The following is a 20,834-nucleotide window of genomic DNA, read 5'->3' as shown; positions in this document are numbered from 1 at the left end:
GGTCAGGGAAAGTTCAAGAGAAAAGCATCCTTTTCTCTTTGTCTCACCTGTATCCACTTCCTATGTGACCATAGAGCCACCTTTACCTCTTTTAATAGGTACGGTTTTAGGCAAAATTCAGTCATTCTAAATACTTCTTAACCTAATCACACAGTGAAAAGAACATCTACCCTCATTGTTTACATGTGATGTGTTATTACCTTGCTTAGATTATGCTCCTTGACTATAGAGACCATGTTTTTTATGTGAAATAATAGTCTATCTGGTTTACCAACTGACCAGTCTCCCTGCCATTTCATCCTATATAATTCTTTGAATCCACTGTCATGTTTGTCACGATCCTAGGCACACAATGCACTCTCAGGAAATTCTTGTGAAATAATTCAGAAGGAAATGAAGTGAATGAAGACATTACTCCAAGCTTTTCCTGTATATACAGCTCACAATTTTATTCTAGGAATAGTATTCATTCTAACTTTTCAATTGCATTATTATTGGTCTATTGGGAATAAATTTAAACATTTCAAAATATACCTTTTAATGCATATTTAAAATTCTTATAATCTGAATGAAAGAAATGACTTAAACTACATGTACACCACTGTTGAAACTTAGATTTTTCAGTCTTTGTTTGGCTTTTATTGAAAAATGGATCCAACTCAGTTTTGATTCCTGAAGTGTGTTAATTCTAGTGCTTTTACTTCACTTCTGTGTTCTTGTATTATCACTTCCTGTACGAATACGATCAAATTCTAATTTTGCATAATTTTCTTATAATGGAAAATGCTGCTCTTAAAGACATAAGCGATTGACTCAGAGGATTGGAATAGTGTTCTGTATCATTTTATACACTTGAGCATCATAATTCATTAATGAAGGGAAAGAGGAGTACTGGCGAGTTTATCTTCATCGTTATTCAAATAGAATAGTTACATATAATACAGCACTCCTTCACTATTGCTTTCTCCTTCAATAAAATTATTTGGGTGAATTTCAGATTTCCATTATTTTTTTTACTATAACTATTTGCGTTCCAACCCAATCGATAAAGCCCAAATTTATGTAGGAGAAAGCATATTTGAATCTTTGCATCTCTCATCAATAAGAAAGCTTTAGCTTGTCAGTTCCACACATTCGTTACATGATTCTATTTGTGCTTCTGAGTCCACACTGTTTGCCTATTTCATAAATTTAAGGTGTTTTGCTAGTTATGCATGATGACTATCTAGCCCCAAAGTCTCCTCTGTTTAGTTCATCTCTGCAGCCTCACACTGAGGCTGTATTTGCTGTCACCATAACTATTAAGCTACGTGTACTAATAAGCCCTTTGGTGCTCCAAGATTAAATAGGAAAGGCCAGAAGTTGCGTTATTCAGGAAAAGGCAGAAGGTAATTGTCTTTACAATGTCTTCTGATGAGTCGGGCATTCTGTGGTTTGGCAGCGCAGGTCCCGTGAAGTGGGTTTCTGTGTGTGTGCAGGGCGTGGAATGCAGGATGCCACCTCTGCTGTCCTTGCCGCGTTAGCCAGCGTGGGGTCTCCCCGACAGTGCTTCTGCTGCCCCTCACCCCGGTAGTGATATGCCAGGAAAACGCTGCCGGAGTTTTTGAACAACTTGATGATGTTTTGAGAACTTTTTTTTTTACACTGATTCTATAGTGTTTTTAAATGTTTGCTGTAATGTAAGAGAACGTAGAGGGTAAAAAGGTAGCTCAATAGAACTGAACCACTCCTATAGGAATGTAGAAATGAGGAAAAGGTTAGAGGGTCCCCACTGGGAAGGCAGCAGGTGGGTGTGCAGGATAAGTTAGAAAACCCACCTAGGCACACACAGTCTAAACAAGGAGGGGCTCACCTAGTTGGACACAGAACCTCTTCCAGAGCTGGTAGGAATCCTTTGTTTGGGTTTCTTTGCATTTTTATCACTTTGTAGGTATATTTTCACCTTCCCTCTCTTCAGATTAAGCTTCCATGTTCATTTTCTCTTAACAAGAGATGGAAATAGTAGCCAGAGTGTAAATAACTAGACAGGAAAGCTTTTCTTAAGCACACAAACCTGCACACATCCTCCAACACTTGGCAACATCCTCCCTGAGGCTTTGCTCTGTTTTCTACCACGAGGGCTGTGCTGAGTGGACAGAGGACGAAGCTCTGTGTCCACTTCCACCTTTGAAATTTATCATGAATGGAATCTCGGGGAAATCCTTAAGTCATCGCCCTCAATTTCTTTTTTTTTTTTTTTTTTTTTTTTGACTGAGAGATTTTTTTTTTTTTATTTTTTTTTTTATTTTTTTGGGGGTACACCAGGTTCAATCAACTGTTTTTATACACATATCCCCATATTCCCTCCCTTCCTTGACGCCCCCCCCTTGATTCCCCCCCACCCTCCCTGCCCCAGTCCTCTAAGGCATCTTCCATCCTCGAGTTGGACTCCCTTTGTTATACAACAACTTCCCACTGACTATTTTACAGTTGGTAGTATGTATATGTCTGTGCTACTCTCTCGCTTCTTCTCAGTTTCCCCTTCACCCCCCGCCCCCTCCCATACCTCGAGTTCTCCAGTCCATTCTCTGTATCTGCTTCCCTGTTCTTGTCACTGAGTTCATCAGTACCATTTTTAGATTCCGTATATGTGAGTTAGCACACAATATTTGTCTTTCTCTTTCTGACTTACTTCACTCTGTATGACAGATTGTAGTTCTATCCACCTCATTACATATAGCTCCATCTCATCCCTTTTTATAGCTGAGTAATATTCCATTGTATATATATGCCACATCTTCTGGATCCATTCATTTGTTGATGGGCATTTAGGTTGTTTCCATGTCCTGGCTATTGTAAAGAGTGCTGCAATAAACATGATGGTACAAGTTTCTTTTGGGATTATGGTTTTCTTTGGGTATATGCCCAGGAGTGGGATGACTGGATCATATGGTAGTTCTATTTGTAGTTTTTTAAGGAACCTCCAAATTGTTTTCCATAGTGGCTGTACCAACTTACAGTCCCACCAACAGTGCAGGAGAGTTCCCTTTTCTCCACACCCTCTCCAACATTTGTTGTTTCCAGACTTTGTGATGATGGCCATTCTGATTGGTGTGAGGTGATACCTCATTGTGGCTTTGACTTGCATTTCTCTGATGATTAGTGATGTTGAGCATCTTTTCATGTGTTTGTTGGCCATCTGTATGTCTTCTTTGGAGAAATGTCTATTTAGGTCTTCTGCCCATTTGTGGATTGGGTTATTTGCTTTTTTGGTATGAAGCTGCATGAGCTGCTTGTATATTTTGGAGGTTAATCCTTTGTCCGTTGTTTCATAGGCAATTATTTTTTCCCATTCTGAGGGTTGCCTTTTAGTCTTGTTTATGGTTTCTTTTGCTGTGCAAAAGCTTTTAAGTTTCATGAGGTCCCATTCGTTTATTCTTGATTTTATTTCCATGATTCTAGGAGGCGGGTCAAAAAGGATGTTGCTTTGATGTATGTCAAAGAGTGTTCTGCCTATGTTTTCCTCTAGGAGTTTTATAGTGTCTGGCCTTACATGTAGGTCTTTAATCCATTTGGAGTTTATTTTTGTGTATGGTGTTAGGAAGTGTTCTAATTTCATTCTTTGACATGTTGCTGTCCAATTTTCCCAGCACCACTTATTGAAGAGGCTGTCTTTTTTCCATTGTATACGCGTGCCTCCTTTGTCAAAGATAAGGTGCCCATATGTGTTTGGGCTTACTTCTGAGTTCTCTATTCTGTTCCATTGATCTTCCTTTCTATTTTTGTGCCAGTATCATACTGTCTTGATCACTATGGCCTTGTAGTATAGTTTGAAGTCAGGAAGCCTGATTCCACCAACTCCATTTTTCCTTCTCAAGACTGCTTTGGCTATTCGGGGTCTTTTGCGTTTCCATACAAATCGTAAGATTTCTTGCTCTAGTTCTGTGAAAAATGCCATTGGTAATCTGATCGGGATTGCATTAAATCTGTAAATTGCTTTGGGTAGTACAGTCATTTTTCACGATGTTGATTCTTCCAATCCAGGAACATGGTATGTCCCTCCATCTGTTTATGTCATCTTTGATTTCTTTCATCAATGTCTTAAAGTTTTCTGCATACAGATCTTTTGCCTCCTTAGGCAGGTTTATTCCTAGGTATTTTATTCTTTTGGTTGCAATGGTGAATGGGAGAGTTTCCTTAATTTCTCTTTCTGCTCTTCCGTTGTTAGTGTATAGGAATGCAAGAGATTTCTGTGCATTAATTTTGTATCCTGCTACTTTACTAAACTCATCAATGAGTGCTAGCAGTTTTCTGGTAGAGTCTTTAGGGTTTTCTATATATAGTATCATGTCATCTGCAAAGAGTGATAATTTTACTTCTTCTTTTCCAATTTGGATTCCTTTAATTTCTTTTTCTTCTCTGATTGCTGTGGCTAACACTTCCAAAACTATGTTGAATAACAGTGGTGAGAGTGGACACCCTTGTCTTGTTCCTGTTCTTAGAGGGAATTCTTCCAGTTTTTCTCCATTGAGAACAATGTTGGCTTTTGGTTTGTCATATATGGCTTTTATGATGTTGAGGTAATTTCCTTCTATGCCCATTTTCTGGAGAGCTTTTATCATAAATGGATGTTGAACTTTGTCAAAAGCTTTTTCTGCATCTATTGAAATGATCATATGGTTTTTATCCTTCAATGTGTTGATATGATGTATCACGTTGATTGATTTGCGTATATTGAAGAATCCTTGCATCCCAGGGATAAACCCCACTTGATCGTGGTGTATGATTTTTTTAATGTGCTGTTGCAGTCTGTTAGCTAGTATTTTGTTGAGGATTTTTGCATCTATATTCATCAGTGATATTGGTCTGTAGTTTTCTTTTTTTGTGACATCTTTGCCTGGTTTTGGTATCAGGGTGATGGTAGCCTCATAGAATGAGTTTGGGAGTGCTCCGCCTTCTGCAATATTTTGGAAGAGTTTGAGAAGGATAGGTGTTAACTCTTCTCGAAATGTTTGATAGAATTCGCCTGTGAATCCATCTGGTCCTGGGCTTTTGTGTGTTGGGAGATTTTTAATCACTGCCTCAATTTCTGTACTTGTGATTGCTCTGTTCATGGTTTCTATTTCTTCCTGGTTCAGTCTTGGAAGATCGTATTTTTCTAAGAATGTATCCATTTCTTCCAGGTTATCCAATTGATTGGCATATAGTTGCTTGTAGTAGTCTCTCATGATCTTTTGTATTTCTGAGGTGTCCGTTGTGACTTCTCCTTTTTCATTTCTAATTCTGTTGATTTGCATCTTCTCCCTTTTTTTCTTGATGAGTCTGGCTAATGGTTTATCAATTTTGTTAATCTTCTCAAAGAACCAGCTTTTAGTTTTATTTATTTTTCTTATGGTTTCTTTCCTTTCTTTTTCATTTATTTCTGCTCTGATCTTTACGATTTCTTTCCTTCTGCTCACTTTGGGGTTTCTTTGTTCTTCTTTCTCTAGTTGTTTGAGGTGTAAGGTTAGGTTGTTTATTCGATCATTTTCTTGTTTCTTAAGGTAGGACTGTATTGCTATAAACTTCCCTCTTAGAACTGCTTTTGCTGCGTCCCATAGGTTTTGGGTTGTTGTGTTTTCGTTGTCATTTGTTTCTAGATACTTTTTGATTTCCTCTTTGATTTCTTTAGTGATTCCTTGGTTGTTTAATAGTGAATTGTTTAGCTTCCATGTGTTTGTATTTTTTGCAGTTTTTTTCCTGTAATTGCTATCTAGTCTCATGGTGTTGTGGTCTGAGAAGATGCTTGATATGATTTCAATTTTCTTGAATTTGCTGAGGTTTGATTTGTGACCCAAGATGTGATCTATCCTGGAAAATGTTCCGTGTGCACTTGAGAAGAAAGTGTAGTCTGTCGTTTTTGGATGGAATGTCCTATAAATATCAATTAAGTTGAGATGGTCTAATGTGTCATTTAAAGCTTGTGTGTCTTTATTTATTTTCTGTTTGGATGATCTGTCCATTGATGTAAGTGGGGTGTTCAAGTCTCCCACTATAATTGTGTTACTGTCGATGTCCCCTTTTATAGCTGTTAGCATTTGCCTTATGTATTGAGGTGCTCCTATATTGGGGGCATAGATATTTACCATTGTGATATGTTCTTCTTGGATGGATCCCTTGATCATTATGGAGTGCCCTTCCTTGTCTCTTTTAATAGTCTTTACTTTCAAGTCTAATTTGTCTGATATGAGTATTGCTACTCCAGCTTTCTTTTGACTTCCATTTGCATGGAATATCTTTTTCCATCCCTTCACTTTCAGTCTATATGTATCCCTTGGTCTGAAGTGGGTTTCTTGTAGGCAGCATATAGAAGGGTCTTGTTTTTGTATCCATTCAGCCAGTCTGTGTCTTTTGGTTGGAGCATTTAATCCATTTACATTTAAAGTGATTATTGACATGTGTGTTCCAATGACCATTTTCTTAATTGTTTTGGGTTTGTATTTGTAGGTGTTTTCCTTTTCTTGTGTTTCCTACTTAGAGAAGTTCCTTTAGCACTTGTTGTAAGGCTGGTTTGGTGGTGCTGAATTCTCTTAACTTTTGCTTGTCTGGAAAGCTTTTGATTTCTCCCTCAAATCTGAATGAGATTCTTGCTGGGTAGAGTATTCTTGGCTGTAGGTTTCTCTCTTTCAGGACTTTCAGTATATCCTGCCATTCCCTTCTGGCCTGCAGAGTTTCTGTAGAAAGGTCAGCTGTTATCCTGATGGGTTTTCCCTTATATGTTGTTTGTTGCTTTTCTCTTGCTGCTTTTAATATTTTTTCTTTGTGTTGAATTGTCGTTAGTTTGATTAATATGTGTCTTGGTGTATTTCTCCTTGGGTTTATTCTGTATGGGACTCTCTGTGCTTCTTGGACTTGGTTCATTATTTCCTTTCCCATGTTGGGGAAGTTTTCCACTAGAACCTCTTCAAATATTTTCTCAGACCCTTTCTTGTTTTCTTCTTCTTCTGGGATGCCTATAATTCGAATGTTGGTACGTTTAAGGTTATCACTGAGGTCTCTGAGGCTGTCTTCTAGTCTTTTTATTTTTTTATCTTTTTCCTGCTCTGTGGCGTTTATTTCTCCCATTCTATCTTCCAACTCACTTATTCGTTCTTCTGCCTCAGTCATTCTGCTGGTTATAGCATCTAGAGTATTTTTAATTTCAGTTATTTTGTTATCCATTGCTGTTTGTTTTTCTGAGTTCTTATGAACTGTTTCTTGTACTTTCTCTAATTTGTTATCGAGATTTTGTATCATTTTTACTATCATTACTCTAAATTCTTTTTCAGGCATTTTTCCTATTTCCTCCTCATTTATTTGGTCTTGTGGGTTTTTTTCCTGCTCCTTTGCCTGCATGGTGTTTCTTTGTTTCCTCATGGTTGTCCAAGCTTTTGGGGTTGCTTGTCCTGGTGATAGAGGTGTTTGTAGAAGACTGTCCAAGCCTCAGACTAATGTCCAAGTATTGGATTAGACGAATATTCAGTCGGCTATGTCAGGTTCCCCGCAGTCCTTTCTGGTGTCCGAGGCCGTCTGCTGGTGTTCAGCTGGTTCTCTGTGGGAATGACTGCGTCCTTCCGTGCATTCCCAATGCATCTGTGGAGAGGGATGCACTCCACGTCTCTCTACTTCGCCGCCATCTTTTTCTCTCGTGACTGAGAGATTTATAAAATAATCATTTGGGCTCTGCTGGTGTTGGAGGGTTGCATGTAGAGGTGGGAGGGCAGCTGTGGCTCACTGAGGAGGCAAGGGCACTGGCAGCAGGGGTTTTTTCCCTCAATTTCTTTAATATAAGTAATTGATCTTGCCCCTTCCTTTCTCACGATATTTCAAGGATCTGCTGAAACGGTATGTGTGAAAGCCCTGTAAACACGCAAGAAGAGGCCATGCCTTATTTCAATTTGTGGCATTGGGCCGCTGGTGGAGTGGCCTGCATATATGGAATTCTTTAAAATGACACAAGCAATGTAATACCCTCTAGGTCAATAGAAAATAAGCTCAACAGAAGAGAGCCATTGTTTCTTAGGCATCTACCGCATGCCAGCATCTTTGTCAGAGCTGTAAAGAAAAGTACCAACAAAACTCCACAGATGGGCTTAATGCTCACTTAGAAGAGAAAGGGCAGCTGAAGGTAGGAAGTAATAATCTCCACCTGACACCAAATAAGATTTCAGCAGGTCAAGAAGGAGAGAGTCATAGTGATAATATTGACTATTGGGAAACACTTCAATGTTTACAAAGGGTTTTGAGTTTATTCTCTCGTAAGCTTCAATCCCTGGACCAATGTGAGGATTAGAGTGGGAATAAAAGTGTTTGTCAAGTTCAGGATAGAGTGACGAATTCAGTGGTTCTGATGAGGTTGAGGTACAACCTTGAGGGCCCTGAGGACCAAGCTATGGGCTTTGGCCTTTAACCTGTCATCAGTACGGATCATGGAAGATTTTTGAGAAATAACATGACATGATGAGATGCAGAGTCTTAAGGCTGGAGAGCCGTTAATATTTCTCAGTTCAGGTGGGAGACGATGAGGGTCTGCATTAAGAAAGGGCAGCAGTAATTGGAAATAAGTTTAGAGACAAGGATGTTCCCATGGCTGTTTTCTTCCTCCTAATGATAAATGGAATTTTTTAAAGACTAGTTTACTCTTTTTCACCTCTGATCTTAGAAAAGATGGTTTAAAGAAAGTAATAAAACAACAGAGAATCATTTCTTCCCCCAGGTAAAGAAGAATTGATTCGGTCATTGATATCCTATGTTTGTTAATGGTTCCCAATTTGTATCCAGTTTGTTCTGAAAATACCATTCTTGTCCAGCCAGACCCTGAGAACGGGATACAAGTCCTCTGCAGTAGTAGGACCATCCCATTGTCGGAAGGCTGATTTGCCATGGGGCTCCTCTGAGCCTGCTCTGATTCTGCCCCAGTCCCACTTCCCAGCCTCAGGAGAGAAGACCAGAGAAAGAAACCATGTGCTGCTCTCCATCACTGCTTCTCTAATGGGACCTCTTTGGTTAATTTCTGGTTAGAATAATGACTTCTGTGCAAGGAAAACATTCAGCCAGGGGTCTGGCAGGAGTCCCCTCTGGGTGCAAACCCACAAATGTCTTTCACATCTGGCAAGTGAGCCAAGGCGGGGAGTCAGGCAGGAAGCTAACGGTGGTTCTCGTTCTTTCTTTCCTCGTATCACATTCTTGCTCTTATTCTTCCTCATTCTCCGTGGAACTAAAGCAAGGGTGACAGTGTCCCCAACTTTGGAGGGCTCATCATTGTAAACAACCCACCAAACTGAATCCTTATCTCATTCAGATTAATAGTCAATGTGTACTGAGCACCTGCTAGATGCCAGACACAATACTGAGTTTTCCCTCCCTCATCAGGATTCCTTTTTCTCATTTCCTGTTTTCTCACCAAACAGCTCCATGAGGGAGGTATTACTATGTTTATTTTACTGTAGAAGAATGAGACCCTTAAAGAGGTCAAATGACTTTCCCAAGGTCACATAATACTGTACTATAATAAGGACATCAATTCAGGTCCTCTGCTACCAGGTCAAGTTCTCTTTCTACACACCTTGCTGAAGGACACAAAAGGTGCAAGAGGTTAAAAGAAGTTACTACCTCATAATCTCTCCTTGTTAGCCAATTACTGGACTTCCTCCTTGTACATAAGTTTGATGGATAAACGTTAGTATTTCAGCCACGCTGGCCAAGATAGAGATGGATTGATCAACTACCATCCACAGAAGCATTCAAATATCAAAAGTGATCCAGCCAGAGATGTGGAGGGGATGGAAGTGGGGAGGGTGCTTCTCACGCTCCTCCCCTGAGACCACGAGCTGCATAAATGTGTCAGGATGGTTAGCTTCTCAAGCCCCTCTAAGCCCCTTGGAGTAAAACCAAGATATCATATCTCTCTCACCAACTCCACAGCAAAATTGTAAAAATAAAATATTAGTGAAAATGCTCTGAACTGCAACCAGAATCCCAGACTCCTTCCCTTCCTTTCCCTATCTTATGTAGGATGCTATTTTTGTAAGACTATTCATTTTAAGCCAGGAAGGAGTAGATGTTAAACATATGTTTGCTGAATAAATAAAAAAAGAATTATGAACTATTCTTAGACTCTATGGAGGGGCTTGCATCAATTAGCTAAATGCATTTGTGGCCCCTGGAGAATGTCTAAAAATGGAGACTTGAGCTCCTCTTATACCTCTGGCTGCTAGTAATGTGATGAGGCCTGGATCCCCATAGCTCATTTATTTGCCCTTCTGAGTCCATGACAGCTCACTCTTCTGTTTTACGGTTTTATCAGAACCCAAGGTAGTAATTCCTGTCTTTTAAATAAGAGAATAGGGGACTCCCCTGGCAGTCTAGCGGTTAAGACTCTGTGCTTCCACTGCAGGGGTCATGGGTTCAGTCCCTGGTCGGGGAACTAGGATGCTGCAAGCCACGCAGCACAGCCAAATAAATAAATATGAGAATATTTAGTACATTTGTCTAAGCAGAAATTTATAAAAATAGGACTTCCATGGTAGTCAGCCAAGGTAGGGTCTCAGCCTGTGGCAGCCCTGGAGAATGGTTGAGGGCCCTCAGAGCTTCCCCTTCTTTCCCTCCCTGCAGCTGGCACTGACCTGACATCTGCCACGAGGTGGCCCAGACAGGCAGCTCTGACATAGTGGTCTGATGGCCAGGTGCGCTGATAGCAAGGGGACATGTGCACTTCATCTGAAGCCTTTGTTTTCAGGCACTCCAACAATTTCTTTGGATCAGCTCTGTAGTTTCTGCATGTGGTTTAATATGACCCCTGTCCATTTACTTAAGGCCACTTATTTAAGGGCACTTCAAGCATGCACTGTAAGTTCACCTCCAATTGCTGGCAGTCTAGGAGGGAGTGAGGGGTGGGTGTCAGCCATCAGCTAGATTTGAAGTAGTGGGGAAAGGAGTGAGCGTGCGAGGTCAGGAGTTGAGTATTAAGCAACCGAGGATTTAGGGTGCTGTTTGGGTAAAATAGCTCTTTAGGCTGAAATGAGAGAGAGGGCATTAACATGGTGACAGTAGTGACAGGGTGGACATGGCCTCCTAGGTACTAGAAATAGCTAATGTCAAACCTGCGTGTGTGTGCCTGTAACACAGGCAGAGGGGGTGGGGTGGAATTCCAGATCCAGTTCTAATTCAGTTCTGAGCCTAGCTGATGTATAAACTCTTACGAAATGCACGGTTTACGTGGAAAGGCTCTAGAAGAAAATGGCTTGTTGGAGAATTTATAAGGGAGAGTCTAGAAATAATGGTACTTGTCAAAGACATCAAGCATCTGTTTGTAATAAATACTGCCTGAGGAATCCAGGAACCATAACTAAGGTAAATGCCAAGGGAATGAAAGAAAAGTGGAATCAACCTAAATGACCATCAAGGGGGCTTAGTTAAATAAATGTCCTGCGATGGGCTGTGAGCCTCACGTTACTATTCTATCAGCTACCCAATTCAACGCTTGGCCCAAGGTCAGTGCTCAATACTGTCTGTTGAATCAATGAATCAATCAATCAATCAAAATTCAGCAATTTTCAAAGATGAGATACATGCGTATGCCTAACATGGAAGAATGTCCATAATATACTTTTAAGTGAAAAGGATCCCACTTATGGTTGGAGTGTACAGATTTCATATATATGCATTTAAATGTCTACTATGATATATATACATGTCTACATATGTATATTTAAAACTGTTCATAGTGATTATTTCTTATGCAATGCTATTGGAACAGAGCGAGGGTGTTCACATTCTAGTTTTGATATCCCTTTATTACTTACATTTTTTACAATAATAATGTAGTACTTTGACAGTCAGCAAAACTAAAAATGATTATTTCCATTTTGAGAAACAAGGGAAAGTGTTGTTGTTGGAAAATGTTCTGTTCAGAGTCTATCAGAAATATATATATATGTGTGTGTGTTTTATTGGCAGTAATGTGGGTTATACTTTATTTTTATGGAAAGTAAAACTTGGAAAAGAACCCAAGGCCAAGCCCTCTCCAGTCTGACGTTCAGGCTCTGTAGAACAAGGGCCCAGATATTTCAGAGATGGTAAGCCCTGCTCACCCTGGGAAGACCAGATGGGTCTCCCGGGCTTTATCTCAGCGCCTGTGAAGGGCGGAAGGCAGAGTGGATTTGTTTCTAGTGAGCCGCCTGCTCACTGTCTATTTTGTACCCATTAAGTTCTCATCTTAAACCCAGTCACCTCTCTGCAGGGGAAGCGAGTGCAGGGGTGTGACCAGGAGTCATAGGTAAGACCCCTCAATCAGGAGATGTGAGTCTAAATATGCAGTTCTCATCAGGACGAAGTCCTCCCTGCAAGCACTGGTTTTGCGACATATTTCAGGCAGTTCCAGCAAAGCCATTTTGTGATCCAGATGAGGATGTGGGAAGTACGTCTTGCTTCCTTACATGAGCTCATCTTACCAGAGGCTGGAGGGGAGAGCATTCTTTGGTCAAGGCAACTAAGTTAGCAAGATTGTTACATAACTTCAATTCTCCCTCTGTAATATTTTAATTTTTTTCCTTTATATACCACTGCATTTCATTTCCTAATTTGCCCACTGTATATAAATATGCCAGTTTATATACACGGTCTCCTTTCAAACTCCCACTGAGAGGCAAGTTCCATTGAAGAGAAATTTCTGAAGCAATGTGCTTTTCAGGTTTTTATTTAGTCATTTTTTTTGCCAGTGAGAATTAAGGACAACTGACCTTGAAATGAATTTCCTGGATTTTAGCCGCCTGCAAAATTCAGATGGCCAGAACATCTGATGTCCCAGTCGTGGTGAATGAATGCTTCCTCCCATTAACCTATAACTTTTATCATTTCCTTCCTTACATTTTAGGGACCTTTTTTTAGTTATGTTTTCATAATTTAGACATGCCATTGGTTGAAAATTCAAAGCAGCACTTAGAGGACAAGGTTACATGTTCCAAACAGGCAAACATTTTAATTAACCTGACCTCTTTCGGAAACCACTATGGGCTTTGTGTTCCTTGTCGCAGCTAAATGTGACCTTAGCTGCTAGCTTCTTGTAAATTCCATTTTAGGAGACCTCAGTGCAGTTTGCAGTGAGATTTCCTCTGAGGTTAACCAGGCTGTCCAGGGTAAGTTATGGACTTTTCCCTGGAAAATCTAACTCTGGGCGTTGAGGAATTAACTGAGTTTTAAAACCTTGTGAGGAATCATAGAAGTGAAACGTTGCAGCTCTTTCCACTCCACAGATACAAGATATAAAGAAGGGAGCACATGCATTCCAAAAGGTTGTTCCCTACCTGCCATTTCCTTTTCCTGTGGCATCATTTTTAGGAGCTATTCCTTTTTTAGTTCTTTTTAGATGGAAAGTTAACTTCATAGTTTAGATTCCTGTGCATGGTTCTTTGTTGGTGGTTTGGTGTCTTGTATATTTTCCTTTCCTATCCGTGGCCAATATTAACCCCAGATTTATTTTTTGGACCTGGGCGACTGGATGTGACCCAAAATATGTTGCAAAATTTCCCATTGCCCATCTCAGATTCAACTAGTGAATAACAGAATGCTAATGTTTAATAGAATACGTGTACATTTCATTTAATGAAATGCTGTTGCGATTCAGCAGAAGTTAATATATATTATATATGATATATGTTATACATATCTTAGATAGGTAGGTAGATGGATAGATAGATGTTACAGGGCATATAAACTAAAGGGTTGAGGACCCAATTGCTATTTAAAAGTACTCTTCAAGGCCCTGAAGCAAAAGCCCTTAAGAGGTAAAAGCTGGAGCTTGCAGGAGGCCAGGGTACCTGGGCAGGGGGGCTGAGAGGAAGTCAGGGATGGCTGGGGCCAGCTTACACTGAGCCTTGTGAGCCAAAGGAGGGAGTCTGGATTTTCTTCTCAGTGTGTAAGGAAGCCTGTGTAGAGCTTTAAGCAGAGGAGTGGCCTGTTCTGTCTTGTGTGTGTGTTTTTTTTTTTTTTTTTTTTTTTTATTATTTTTGGGGGGGTACACCAAGTTCAATCATCTATTTTTATACACATATCCCCGTATTCCCTCCCTCCCTTGACTCCCCCCCACCCTCCCTCGAGTTCCCCCCACCCTCCCCGTCAAGGACACAGGTGCAGAGAATGGACTGGAGAACTCGAGGTTTGGGGGGGGCGGGGGGTGAAGGGGAAGCTGAGATGAAGCGAGAGAGTAGCACAGACATATATATACTACCAACTGTAAAACAGATAGCCAGTGGGAAGTTGTTGTATAACAAAAGGAGTCCAACTCGAGGATGGAAGATGCCTTAGAGGACTGTTTTGTGTTTTTTAAAGGTCACTCTGGGGAGCTGAGTGGAGAGCAGATCGGGGCAGGCAGGGAGAAGGAGGACAAGAATGAAGTAGGAATCCAGCAAGGAGGATGTTGTAGACATTCAGGAAGGAGGTGATGGTGAGATATGAGTGTGGAAATGGTAAGAGTGAGTGTCTGTGAGACAAATTTTGGAGACAGAGACAAGTTTAGACAGCACCTGCTGATGGAACAAAAGTGAAAGGAATCACAGGTGAGTCCTAGGGGTTTGGAGTGAACAACTGGGCGGAAGGTGATGTCCTTTACGGAGACAGGTCGGGCTGAGGTGGGGGAGAGGAGAGCACACAAGATTAAGAGAGGAAATCAAGAGCCCCAGTCCTCACTGTGCAGCTGCATTGAGCTTTCCCCTGTGCCCCCTTGAGCTGACATGAAGGACACGATGACAAAGAGGGTGTCGTTTCAGCCTCTGTCTTCCTACCCTCTCACGGCCCATCCTCTCATCCTCCCTTGCTGGTTCCCTCTCCTCTCCCAGATTCTAAATGGCAGGGTGACCGAGTGTGCAGTCCTTATCGCCTTTTCTTTTCCATCCACATTCACTCCCTTGGCACTCTCATCCAGTCTTTGGCTATAAATACTGTCTATATCCTGATGACTCCCAAATTTATGTTGCCTCCCTGGACCTCTTTCTCTAACTTTAGACACAGCCAACTACCTGCTCAACATCTCAATCAGATGTATAATAAGCATCTCAGAGTTAACACATGCACAACTTAGCAGTGATACCCATACCCCCCTGCCTCATCCCAAAGCCCTTCTTCTCCTGGGTTTTTCTTATTTCAGTAAATGTCCATTTCATCTTACTGTCCTCTTTTTTTCACACCCTACAGCTGAACCATCAACCAATCCTCTTGACTCTACCTTTAAGCCGTGTCCAGCTTAAAGGTAGAGGCAAAATCCCACCAATTCTCACCTCCCCCACTGCTACCCTGGTTCCACCCACCGTCATCTCTTGCCTGGGTCATTGCAGTGGCCTCCTAACGGGTCTTCTCACTGTTGCTCTTACCCTTCTTTCGCTTTCTCTCAACACAGCAGCCAGAGTGATCCTTAGAATATAAATCACTCCAATCATTTCTCTGCTAAAAATCCTGCAGTGGCTGTACCTCACTCAGTACAAGCCAGAGTCCTCACAGTTGCCTCCTGGTCCCACAGCATCTGGTCCTCATTACTCTTCTGATCTCCCCTCCTTCCTTTCCTCCCACGCTTGCTCCATCCCTGGCCTTGAGTGTGCGAGGCATGCACCCCGGGTAGACCCTTCCCATCTGCTGTTTTCTCTGCCTGGAATAGTCTTCTCCCAGTCATCTCCATGGCTACCTCCTTGCCTCTCTGGTCTTTTACAAACATCACTTTCTTAATGGGGCCGTCCCTGGCTTTTTATTTCAAATGTCAACAGCCACCCACCCATTCCTGGCGTTCCCCACCCACCTTACTTTTCTCCATCTCCTTCTAACATTTCACGTATCTTATTTGTTGCCTGTCTCTTGCGACTAGGCTGTAAGCTGCATGAGAACAGGAGCTTTACTTATTCGCTCCCTGCTGAATTCCCAGTGTCCTGAGCCTTGCCTCCCTCCTGGTAGATACTTAGCCCATATTTGTGGAATGGGTGAGCTCTAATAGGAGGTCGTCTCTTCCCTCTTAACTGCTTCTTTCTGGCTTTTTATGGAAATGTTGTCTTAGTTTCTCCATATGCTTGTCTGTGAAGCTAGCAGGGCATAGTGAAAAACCAGTGGATAGCCACATGCAAACCAAGCTTCCCTTTTGGCTCTCTGACTCACAGGCTGTGTGACTCGGGACAAGTCACTTTGCCTCTCAGGGTTTTCTTTCCTCCCTTCCTTCCTTCCTTCCTTCCTTCCTTCCTTCCTTCCTTCCTCCCTTCCTTCCTTCTTTCCTTCCTTTTGCTTATAAAATGGAGAAAGCTACCCTGCCTATCACTCAGAGTTGCTGTGAAGGTTCAATAGAATAATGTATGGTGTGCCATCAAGAATAAGATGTAGTTTTCACTGACAGTAGCATCTGGCCCCGACTCAATGTCAGAGCTTTACATATGTGACTGTCTCATTTAATCCTCACATAGAATCAGTGAAATATGAACTCATACAACTGAACTCATTTCACAGATGAGAAAACTGAGGTACACCAAGAAATTAAGTGACTTACTTAAGAGCTAGTCAATGATAAAGGCAGACTTTGAACCCAAGCATTTTTATTCCATGGCCTGAGTTTTCCTTGTTATGTTCTACTGACACAAAATAAATGTTTTAATGACCAAATGGAGTAATTAAAATGATGTGACCTGAGGTGCAACTTCTGTCTGCAGATGATTTGTTTCCTTGACTGCTAATTAATGTAGCATTTCCCTTAATGTTATTTTCCCCCCTCTTCAACTCAAACAGCAGAAATTCCTGTCTTCCAAAAGAAAAAGGTATTGTCAGGCATTTTTCTCTCTTTCCCTTCCTCCCTCAAGGAATGAAACGCTATCATATGTCCCCGGAGATTTTTGTCATACAGCCTAACCAAGTCCAGGTGGTTTTCTCAAGTTCAGACATCATACTTAGTAAAGTGTTTGTAGTCATCTACTGAAACAAGTTCTGGACTACATTGCAAACACCGCTTCCCAGATAACTTATTCCATGCTCTTCTGCCTTGTTTGTGTTATGGCCTTTCTGTGCTAATGAATTTGTAAATGTGGTTTAATTACTGTTTACCGGTAAAATAGCTGCACACAGAGCAGTCTCGGTGGAAGCCGTAGCCAAAATGTTGAGGCAATTTGTTTCTAGTGCAAAAAGAGATAATAAATGAGAAGCACTTTTTAAACATTGGGAAAGGAACTTAAGTTCGGTTTTGAAGAAACAGTGCTTTATATATCCTGGGAAATAAATCATTCTTTAAGAGAGTAAATTTAAATATCAAAGTGGCATTTTTTTCCCCAAGCCTTGCACTCGGTGATTTGCACAGAACCAGTGTTCTAACAGTGGTTTGATTGAAGACCACACCAGAGGGCTATACTCTAAAGCGCTCCCCAAAAGGAAAACTCAAAATTACTTGTAAATTCCATAAAATGTTTCGGAGCTCTGTAAATCCATGTATTATGTATGACCTCATGTTTCTGAATTCTTGCCTCAGGCACATTGCCAACTTGGCAACTAAATGACGGTTTTAAAATTCGAATACAAACCAACCTCTCCAGCTCTGCTTTTTTTACCTGCAGGAAAAAAATAAGTCGAGGGGTCGGGGGGAGGTACACAAGAGGGAAGTGAAAGTTATTGAAAGGTTCAGTTTATAAATTCTGTTTGTGCTCTGCTTGCAGTTGTAGTTTCATTTTGCGCTTGTATAAAATGGTATTTGCCTGATTCTGCAAAAACAGGCACCTCTGAAAGTAAGTAAGTGGCTTCGGGCGGCTGTTGGTTCTGCTAACGGGAAGAAAGCTCTGTCCTTCTGCCCTTTGGGGGATGCCTGCCTTAGAGCCGGAGTGGGGCCAGTTCTGCCTTCAGTGCAGAACTCAGGAAACAAAAGCAATAAACTTGGATTAGTTAATTAATTAATTAATAAGGATTGCTTGTCATTTCCTGAACTGTGGATATAATGAAAGAAATTTGAACAGTGTGAGACGCAAACCCTGACCTCAAGGAATTTATTTTTAGTGGGGGCAACAGACAGGTACACAGGCAATTCAGTTTAAGAGATCCCAAGGGCGGGGGTGGGGGGGGCAGGATTTGAGTGAAGGTGGTCAACAAGTACAAACTTCCAGCAGTTACAGTATAAGTTCTGGGGATGCAGTGTACAGCAGGGTGACTATAGTTAACAATACTGTGTTGTATATTTGAAAGTTGCTAAGAGAGTAGATCTTAAAAGTTCTTATCAGAAGAAAAATATTTTGTAACTATGTGAGATGATGGATGTTAACTAGACTTATTGTGGTGACCATTTCCCAGTACATACATATATCAGGTCTTATGTCGTATGCCTTAAACTTATACAATGCTCTGTGTCAATTATATGTCAATAAAATGAGCAGGGGGAAAAGAGATCCCTAAACCAAGTCTTAACTACCAAATAGCTTTAGTGTCTCAAATAACATGAAAGCCAGGGCTTCATCTCTGGGGCAGAAAGACTCCTTTTCCTAGATTATTCCATATTTCCATGTTGTAATTATCAATCAGTCATTTCTTCATTCATTAATTCACCCAATGTTATTTGTGGTGGGCCCTAGAGAGATAAAGTAACCTCAACAAGACTCCGTCTCAAGATGCTCACTCTGCAGTGGGAGGGAGGCAGACCTAAACAAACACAACAAAGTGAAAGTCTCAAAGGAACTGAGAATCATTATTAAAATGGGGATGTGTTATCTTTCATATATTCTAAAAGTTTCCAATACAAGAAGAATGTAAAATAAAAGTGCAGAGCCCCTTTATTAGAAGGGATTTATCTTAACCATGCTTAAATTGTAAGACTTTGGACAGGGGAGCTAAGCTCAGATATCACCCCCTCCAGGAAGGCTTCCCTGATAGCACCCATGTCCCCTTCGGGCTTAAGTGTCCTTTCTGTGTACTCTCACTGCACCATGTACATTCCCCGATACCACATTTTGACTGTTTATTGTGTTGTCCTCTCACTGCCACCACCACCCACATGCATATGCAACTGAGTGCCCCTTAAGGAGGAAGGGACACATCTTACTCTTTGCATCCACAGTGCTAGAAACATGCCTGGTATATGGCACTAGGTTAATGTTGACTAGCTGTGAATGGAAAGATGATAATTACACAGTGTTTTCCGATCTAATAAAAGTTGCCTTTATTCCCCACGTTATATTAAGTTTTAAAATAAGTAAGTTTTTTGAAATGTAAATGTATTAAAACATATATTAATAGCATATTTAGATGCAGGTGCATACGAAAAATCTAGAAGGACACATACCAAAATGCAGGTGGTTGTTATCTCTGAAGTGTTAACATTTGAAATGATGCTGACTTTGTCTTTATGCAACACTTTGTATTGTTTTACTATTTTACTGTGGATGTGCTACTATTATGATAAGAAAATATGAAGTTATTTATATTTTCAAAAGGAAAATTTGCCAATTGCACAAGCCACAATCATAGGACATAAACAACTTTGTGAAACATCATCTTTACCATCTAAACCCAATGTTGACAGTGATTTGACTTTGTGGATTTAAATAACTGACCAAGCTTGGTAGCATTTAATGGAATTAGATGGGTTTCTATTGTCTTTACTCATGTCTGCATTTATAATATTCAGAAGGTACCTAAGCACTTTATTTTCAAATACTCTGAAACATGCTAAATTATCTTTTGTTCTCTCTCTTTGTTCCTTTCCTTTAATTCTCCCTGCTAATACTTGGATTGGGTGTTAGAATCCCAGTCTTTTTAAAGCCAGGGTCAACCTCTTGCAAATAGATAAGGCAGAAGTAAGTAACCAATTAATTCTCTCTCTCTCTCATTATAAATCTGTTTTTAGGTTGGCTCTGTGTAAAACAAATATCAGTTTTCTGGTCAGTGATAGTTCTGCTCTGCGTCTTCTGCCTTCCCATATTTCCACATTCTTTGGCTGACCACAATGTTGGAAAACACTAGACAATGTTATTGGACTAACAGTTTATTTCTTTTTTCCCAAAGGAACAATCATAAATTATAAAATGTGCCTCTAAAGAGCAGGTTTAAAAAGCTATATATACTGTATTTTTTTCTATCTGCAGCTGAATTCTTGCTGTCAAGATGGGGAAACAGAACAGCAAGCTGCGCCCAGAGGTCATGCAGGACTTGCTGGAAAGCACAGACTTTACGGAGCACGAGATCCAGGAATGGTATAAAGGCTTCTTGAGAGACTGCCCCAGTGGACATTTGTCAATGGAGGAGTTTAAGAAAATTTACGGGAACTTTTTCCCTTATGGGGATGCTTCCAAATTTGCAGAGCACGTCTTCCGCACCTTTGATGCCAATGGAGATGGGACAATAGACTTTAGAGAATTTATCATAGCCCTGAGTGTAACGTCGAGGGGGAAGCTGGAGCAGAAGCTGAAATGGGCCTTCAGCATGTATGACCTGGACGGAAATGGCTACATCAGCAAGGCAGAAATGCTTGAGATCGTGCAGGTACATAGCCCTTGCCCTTTACAGAGAGAAGAGCACGGGTTACAGTAAGAACTGGAAAGTTCATAGTAGAGCTTAGTGGAGAGACTGCAAACTGGTGTTTCACCTGGCACTGATCTGACCTAGCCAGTGTCTTTGAAAATGTGGAACTCATATACAGAACAGGGAGAGTACACATAAAAATGCAGGTTGGTTAGCATCCCTTGGGAACTCAGGAGCTCTGGCAACACTGGGCCCACATTCTTGCCTGGAATAGGTCACCTGGGGCTTTGTGGTGACTCCCCCTACAGAGGCACATGCATTCTTCAGCTGGTCGTGCTCACTGTGGCCACTCCATCCACTCATGGCAGTGACCTGCCTGGGCC

The 20,834-nt window shown here is 41.0% G+C and overlaps 1 protein-coding gene across 3 annotated transcripts in view; it reads left to right on the top strand.

Annotated features, from left to right (window-relative positions):
* NCALD (neurocalcin delta) overlaps positions 1-20,834 on the top strand; it is a 340,760-nt gene that overhangs the window by 304,724 nt on the left and 15,202 nt on the right. For all 3 annotated transcript variants that reach the window (XM_057734911.1, XM_057734909.1, XM_057734910.1), the window contains one exon: positions 20,076-20,472. In XM_057734911.1, the coding sequence (XP_057590894.1) occupies positions 20,095-20,472 (378 nt within the window). In that variant the 5' untranslated portion in view covers positions 20,076-20,094. The remainder of the gene's footprint in view (positions 1-20,075; positions 20,473-20,834) is intronic.

The sequence above is a fragment of the Hippopotamus amphibius genome, chromosome 5 (assembly GCF_030028045.1).
Source record: "Hippopotamus amphibius kiboko isolate mHipAmp2 chromosome 5, mHipAmp2.hap2, whole genome shotgun sequence".
Lineage (NCBI taxonomy): Eukaryota > Metazoa > Chordata > Mammalia > Artiodactyla > Hippopotamidae > Hippopotamus > Hippopotamus amphibius.
Note: the sequence above shows the minus strand (reverse complement) of the source record. Positions and strands in the feature narration are given on the sequence as shown.